General features: G+C 49.0%; 1 protein-coding gene across 1 annotated transcript; it reads right to left on the minus strand.

Moving 5' to 3' along the window:
• Nucleotides 1-358: 358 nt before the first annotated feature.
• Nucleotides 359-6,092, minus strand: HSP90AB1 (heat shock protein 90 alpha family class B member 1). Its single transcript, XM_052648372.1, has 12 exons — nucleotides 5,953-6,092; nucleotides 4,458-4,604; nucleotides 3,943-4,149; nucleotides 3,689-3,848; nucleotides 3,404-3,537; nucleotides 2,977-3,285; nucleotides 2,469-2,634; nucleotides 2,065-2,255; nucleotides 1,807-1,954; nucleotides 1,414-1,682; nucleotides 828-1,161; nucleotides 359-736 (listed from the first exon to the last, which is right to left on the minus strand). The coding sequence occupies exons 2-12, from the start codon at nucleotides 4,602-4,604 to the stop codon at nucleotides 627-629; spliced, it is 2,175 nt and encodes a 724-aa protein (XP_052504332.1). The 5' UTR covers nucleotides 5,953-6,092; the 3' UTR covers nucleotides 359-626.
• Nucleotides 6,093-6,728: the final 636 nt, after the last annotated feature.

Raw genomic sequence — 6,728 nt, forward strand, 5'->3', positions numbered from 1 at the left:
TTTCTATATTTACCCGTGATGGTTTTAGTATCTTCCTATGTATCGCAATTGGGCTTCCCTGGTGGCTCAGCTGATAAAAAGAATCTGCATGCAATGCAGGAGACCTGGGTTGGGTTGGGAAGATCCCTGGAGAAGGGGATGGCTACCCACTCCAATATTCTGGCCTTGAGAATTCCATGGACTGTATAGTCCACAGGTGTCTTAAGACTCAGACAAAACTGAGCAGACATGGCTGAACTTTCACTTTATGTACCATATTATCTACTCAGAATGATGGCAGGCTAAGATTTGTAAAGGGATACACACAGGATAACTCCAAAGGCAGCACTGTATATACTTAAATCTACGAGAGCAGAACTGTGTAAAAAACCTGCATCTTCTTTATTTTCAATACTTTAATTTCAGAACAAAATAAACAAAAAAAATACAACACACAACATTCAAACCCCATGTCAAACGTGGAGAGGAATAGGGCGTGAGGCCCATGTATCCTGCCTTAGAAGGACAGAAATAAAACCACTAGACATCAGCAGAGGGAACCACATGGGCCAGGGCCACAAGGGCTGCTGCTGCTGCAGGAGCCATGGGGACGCTATACAGAGGGAGCAGTCTGCAGGTATAAACTCCTAATCTACTTCTTCCATGCGAGAGGCGTCCTCGTCACCCTCAAGGGGGGGAATCTCATCAGGAACAGCAGCACTGGGCTCCTCTGCCGTCACCTCATCTTCATCAATGCCTAAGAGGAAAGAAACCACATCAGATAGGCCCCCAAAAGCCTTCAAAAGTGTCTGACACACCTTGCTACTTGAGAGGACAAAGGTACTCACCCAGGCCAAGCTTTATCATGCGGTAGATACGGTTGGAGTGGGTCTGGGGATCCTCAAGCGAGAAGCCAGAGGAGAGCAGTGCAGTTTCGAACAGCAGCACCACCAGGTCCTTGACGGCCTTGTCGTTCTTGTCTGCCTCTGCCTTCTGCCGCAGGGTCTCCACGATGGGGTGGTCAGGGTTGATCTCCAGGTGCTTTTTGGCCATCATGTAGCCCATGGTCGAGTTGTCCCGCAGTGCCTGGGCTTTCATGATGCGCTCCATGTTGGCGGTCCAGCCGTAGGTGCTGGTCACAATGCAGCAGGGTGAGGACACGAGCCTGTTGGAGATCGTCACCTGAGGGTAGGCAGAAAAGCTCACTGTACTAAATCGAATTACCTCCTCAAGGCAAAGATGCTCATCTCTACTCTTTGGGGAAAAGTGTCATCTTTGGTAAGTTCTATAGAAATACCAACCTTAAGAGAACAAGAAGTAGGGTGGCACTAAGCAAATTAAGCTGCCTAAACCACTAACTGTAGCAGCCAAAGATGGGAGGAAACCACTCTGAGGGCATCGCTAACAAGATAACTTTGCTTCACAACAGCTTACCTTCTCCACCTTCTTATCCAAGATCTCCTTCATGAGTTTGCAGAGGTTCTCAAACTTTGCCTTGCTCTCCTCCATCTTCTTCTTCTCCTCCTCATCCTCAGGCAGCTCCAGGCCCTCCTTGGTCACAGAGACCAGACTCTTCCCATCAAACTCCTTGAGCTGCTGTACACAGTACTCATCGATGGGCTCCGTCATGTACACCACCTCAAAGCCCCGCTTCCGCACGCGCTCCACAAATGCAGAGTTGGCAACCTGCTCTTTGCTCTCACCTGTAGGATTACTCAGTGTGACTCAAGGGCCAAAATGCCTCATCCTGCCAGTTCCCCAGGACCCTTGAGTGTTTGCCCCACACCTCTAAAAAAAGGCTTTTATCAGACCTAGGTTCCAACGTACCAGTGATGTAATAGATGGACTTCTGGGTCTCCTTCATGCGAGACACATATTCTGAGAGAGAAGTCATCTCATCTCCAGACTGGGACGTGTGATAGCGCAGCAGCTCAGAAAGGCGTCGCCGGTTAGTGGAGTCCTCATGGATTCCAAGCTTTATGGGTAGGGGAAAAAAATCATTTTGTTAGGGAATAACTTCTTATCCTCTCAGTGAATGAAAAAAAAAAATCCATTCTAATTATTAAGCAAGTACTTGCTGCTTACCTTCAGGTTTTTAGAGAATGCCTCATAGAATTTCTTATAGTTCTCCTTGTCTTCTGCTAGCTCAGAGAAGAGCTCAAGGCACTTCTTAACAATGTTCTTACGAATAACCTTCAAGATTTTGCTCTGCTGGAGCATTTCTCGGGAGATGTTCAGGGGAAGGTCTTCAGAGTCAACCACCCCACGGATGAAGTCTGAAATCAAAATATGGAAGCTGGGTTTTAAAGATACAGGAGTGGCGGGGATAAAGATAAAAGGTATATAAAGTCATCTGGATTCAACAGAAGGACTGATTTTCTCACCAAACTTTCACTTGTTAGGTTGCAGAGGATCCTTAATCTAAGATAAAGACTCCAGCCCCCCTGAGAACGCGGAAACGAACTACATTAGGGCAAAAAGATACTCACTGAGATATTCCGGAATCAACTCATCACAGCTGTCCATGATGAACACACGGCGGACATACAGTTTGATATTGTTCTTTTTCTTTTTGTTCTCGAAGAGGTCAAAAGGAGCCCGACGGGGGATGAACAGCAGTGCTCTGAATTCCAGTTGACCTTCTACAGAGAAGTGCTGAAAGAAATCCAAGATAAGCTGACTGTGTACTCAAGAGTGGCTTTTGGTCCCAATACCAAAATGTCCAGTTATTTGAAACAAAAAACTTCCTATCCCTGTAGAGAAAATTTAAGCCCTAATGAATCCAACTGCAAGCACTATATCATCTTTGGGTCAAAGACTCCAGATGGGTAAAGCCACCAGAGACAGGTCACAGGGAAGATGTCACTTCTCCACCCTGGAAGGGTCCATTAGCAAATGAACTCATAGCATTCACAGTTCCCAGCTACCAACCAGTTGGGTAAGTTCCATCTGTCCATATCAGCTCCTCCTATTGAGCCAACAAGCAAGACTTCTTACCTTCACTGCCAAGTGATCTTCCCAGTCATTGGTAAGACTCTTGTAGAACTCTCCATATTCCTCCTGGGTTATGTCATCAGGGTTCCTGGTCCAAATGGGCTTGGTTTTGTTCAGTTCTTCCTGATCAATGTACTTCTCCTTTATCTTCTTTGTCTTCTTTTTCTTATCCTTGCCACTATCATCCTCCTCGTCTGAGCCCACATCTTCAATCTTAGGCTTCTCTTCATCATCTTTATCTTCCTCTTCTTTCTCACCTTTCTCTTCTTCAGCCTCATCATCACTGATTTCCTTCTCACGTTCTTTCTCCAGCTAGAAGTATCAAAGGTGACAGTTTCAGAGTACAAAAAAGCAAAAAAAAAAACCCCAAAGTCCATGCAATTCTCTAAAGCAGCAGTTACCTGCACTTGAGTTACCAGTCCATACTCACATAAAGTGTGATGGGATAGCCTATGAACTGAGAGTGCTTCTTCACCACTTCTTTGACCCGCCTCTCTTCCAAGTATTCTGTCTGGTCTTCCTTCAGGTGGAGAATCACTTTGGTACCGCGGCCAATAGGCTCACCTAGAAAAAAATTAATCAGAACAGAATATAAGAAACTAAATAAACAAACAAACGCAGAACTATAACTGCTTTACACATACAATACTCAAGATCTTCATTAGTGTTTCCCCAGAATGCTAATCCAGACACCTTAACAGGAAAGCCAACTTACCATGGTCAGCCCGGACAGTGAAGGAACCCCCGGCAGAAGACTCCCAAGCATACTGTTCATCATCATTATGCTTTGTGATCACAACCACTTTCTCTGCCACTAGGTAGGCAGAGTAGAAGCCCACACCAAACTGCCCAATCATGGAGATGTCTGCACCAGCCTGCCAAAAAGTTTAAAAGTCAAACTCAAGTTTCAAAGAAATGGCAAAGCAAACACCAATAATATAAATGGAGTGTGCCTAACCAACCACGTACCTGAAGAGCCTCCATAAATGCTTTAGTGCCAGACTTGGCAATGGTTCCCAAATTATTTACAAGATCAGCTTTGGTCATGCCAATGCCCGTGTCTACCAGAGTCAGAGTACGCTCCTGGGGGTTCGGGATGATGTCAATTTTCAGCTCTTTACCACTGTCCAATTTGGAAGGGTCTGTCAGGCTTTCATAGCGAATCTTGTCCAAGGCCTGAAAGAACAAAATTGCAGTTTTACAATTCTGCTTCCTCAAAACCCATCTCACCCAAAAGAAAGTTTTTTAAACTCCCCAAATACGCTAATTCTGATTACTCCTTTAGCTTGTAGGTTGAGAACGACATCCAGTGGGTTACAGTATCCCATCTATCCACAGAGAGCAAGGCAATACTTTTTGGAACGGCAGTTTATATCCCCTTTATCAGTTAACACCACAAAATGCCAAACCACCCCCACTTTCCCTCTCTTGGAGTACTTGAGAAACAAAAAACCAACGTCAATGAAGACATTCAGGGCACTCACATCAGAAGCATTACTGATCAACTCCCGAAGAAAAATTTCCTTGTTGGAATAGAAGGTGTTGATAATAAGAGACATGAGTTGGGCAATTTCTGCCTGGAAGGCAAATGTCTCCACCTCCTCCTCTCCATGGTGCACTTCCTCAGGCATCTAAAACAAAAAGCAAGAATTTAAGACTCCTCAAGTTCACCCTCAGCCACAATACACATAAAGAGACTCTATTCAAACTGTTTTGAGCTGGGTACAAAGACTGGAAAATCCTTCCCTCTATCAATTTCAGGCAGCGCCCTTAGAAACAACGGGGGGAGGGGCACACCTAACACACTGAACAAATTGCGCTAATGTTTCTTGCAAGTTATTGTGAACCCAAACTCCTGTTAAGTGAATCATAGATCAGCACAATCTAGTTAGGCACTCCAACCCAGGTATCTCGAAAGCGAGGTAAATTCACATATATTTAAATACGCAAATTACTGACTATCGCTCCACCTTCAAAGTAACTAGTTTCACATTAAAGGGCAATCATTTAAAACTGTCCTCCCATTAGGTAACTCCAAGGAGATAATGTGGTACTGCTGCCTCCCGTAGTAGGGACAGCTAACTCGAGATTGGCGGAATGCCCATCCAGGTGGGCTATCAAGACAAAGAACCGATAAAGAAAGGACTCCATCGTGACCCCTCTGCACACGTGACTGAAGCTCAAGACCAAACCAAACACTAAGATGGTGGCCTTAGTCTGCGGGGCCGACTCTCGTCACGGCTGGACATGCGTCGACCACGCGAGGAGGGGGCGCCACCGCGCAGCCTCCCTTCGCCCCAACATCCGGGCACCAGGGCGGGGCGCCGGGCTCCAGAAGCTTCCAGAACAATCTCAGTTCTCGGAGAGGGGCGGGGGAAGGGACGTACCCACGAATCCCAAAGCCTGCCCCCTCCGCTCGCCAGCCCCTCCTCCACCGAGACGCAGGAAAGATCTGGAAGGATGGAGGAAGCACGACATACGCCGCCGGCGACCGAAAACGGAGCTCTTCGCAGAGCCTCACGGAAAAGCCCCGAACGAAAGGACTTTAAAAAAATTGCGTCCGATAGAACAAGTGGCAAAACCTGGTCATGACCAGCCTTGCTGAGTCACAGAGGGCGCGCCCACCCGCCCGGCTCGGGGACCCTCCGGCGCCCCGTAGCCGCGTCCGGAAGTGGAGAGGCAAACATGGCAGCGTCCCGGGCCGGCGCGGCCACCACGTGCAGTGCCTACCCCCCCCGCCCCATTCTGCGGCCCCACAAAACAACGCTTTATAGCTGCGGGAAAGCAGCCCCGCCGCCAATCACATAAAGAGTCTAAACTCAAGAGCTCGCTCCCAGCCCTCCCCCAAGAGAAGCAATGGGAGCGTTACGCCAGAACCGGCCCCAACACGAGATGTAGGTCTCGGAAAGGACGCGTGGGCCGAAAGCAACGCGAAAGAACAAGCTAACCTGAAAAGCCCAGATGAGACCGGAGCCTTACCTTCAAGGATAACAATCACAGGTATTAGAGAACACCGAGCAGGCAATGGCTTCCTCGGGCTCACTGGCCACAAGAAGGCTGCGCAGGGGTGACTCGAGAGAACGGCTGTGTGCCCCCAATCACTTTATATAAGGCGAAGCACCGCCCAGCTGCCCGCCCCCGGATCCCTCCGCCTTAAAGGAGGATGCCTGTCTGCCGCGCACCTGCCGCCGCCCGCCCGCCCACCTTGACGTCACGGTCCAAAATAGGGGAGGGGAGCTTGAAAGGCGGGAGCCGCCGGCCTTGAGAGTACACTTATTTACTCCTGTTCACAGCCCCGTCTCCGCGTTCCTAAAACAGGACACCATCAGACACATATGTTGGGAGTGCTCATGTAACATAAACGGTGGAACTAGAAGCGAGGATTCCCCACTGACCTCTGTGAAAACCTGCAGGGCAGGCATCTCCACTCCTGAGAGTCCCAGCCTCGGGACTAAGGTCCAAGCCTAAACAGGGGTCACCCACTCCCCCCTACGCTCCGAGGCTCGACCTCCTCATTAGAAGCTGCCCTACACATACTCTAATTGCCTGATACGGGAAAGGGGTCTTTTCCGCGGGCGTTGCGGGATTAAAGAGGTCCCACTTTGTGGGCATGCCTTGAATACAGGCCCTCCCGGGGCGGGCCGGCGTTTCGCCGCGAGGCGTGGCTCCGGCTGCAGGCCGGGCGCTGGCTCCAGCCGGCCAGGGGACTCTTTGCCTGCACACGCGGCGGAAGGATCCAGGGCGGCGGCGCTGCG

This window comes from Budorcas taxicolor, chromosome 11 (genome assembly GCF_023091745.1).
Source record: "Budorcas taxicolor isolate Tak-1 chromosome 11, Takin1.1, whole genome shotgun sequence".
Taxonomy (NCBI): domain Eukaryota; kingdom Metazoa; phylum Chordata; class Mammalia; order Artiodactyla; family Bovidae; genus Budorcas; species Budorcas taxicolor.

What these genes read in the sequence shown, in the direction of transcription:
- HSP90AB1 (XM_052648372.1), bottom strand. Translation starts at nt 4,604, where the DNA reads ATGCCTGAGGAAGTGCACCATGGAGAGGAGGAGGTGGAGACATTTGCC. An exon ending in TGGATAAGAAGGTGGAGAAG is followed by an intron (nt 1,162 to 1,413) that starts GTAAGCTGTTGT and finishes GCCTACCCTCAG; the next exon opens with GTGACGATCTCCAACAGGCT. An exon ending in CATGATAAAGCTTGGCCTGG is followed by an intron (nt 737 to 827) that starts GTGAGTACCTTT and finishes CTTTCCTCTTAG; the next exon opens with GCATTGATGAAGATGAGGTG.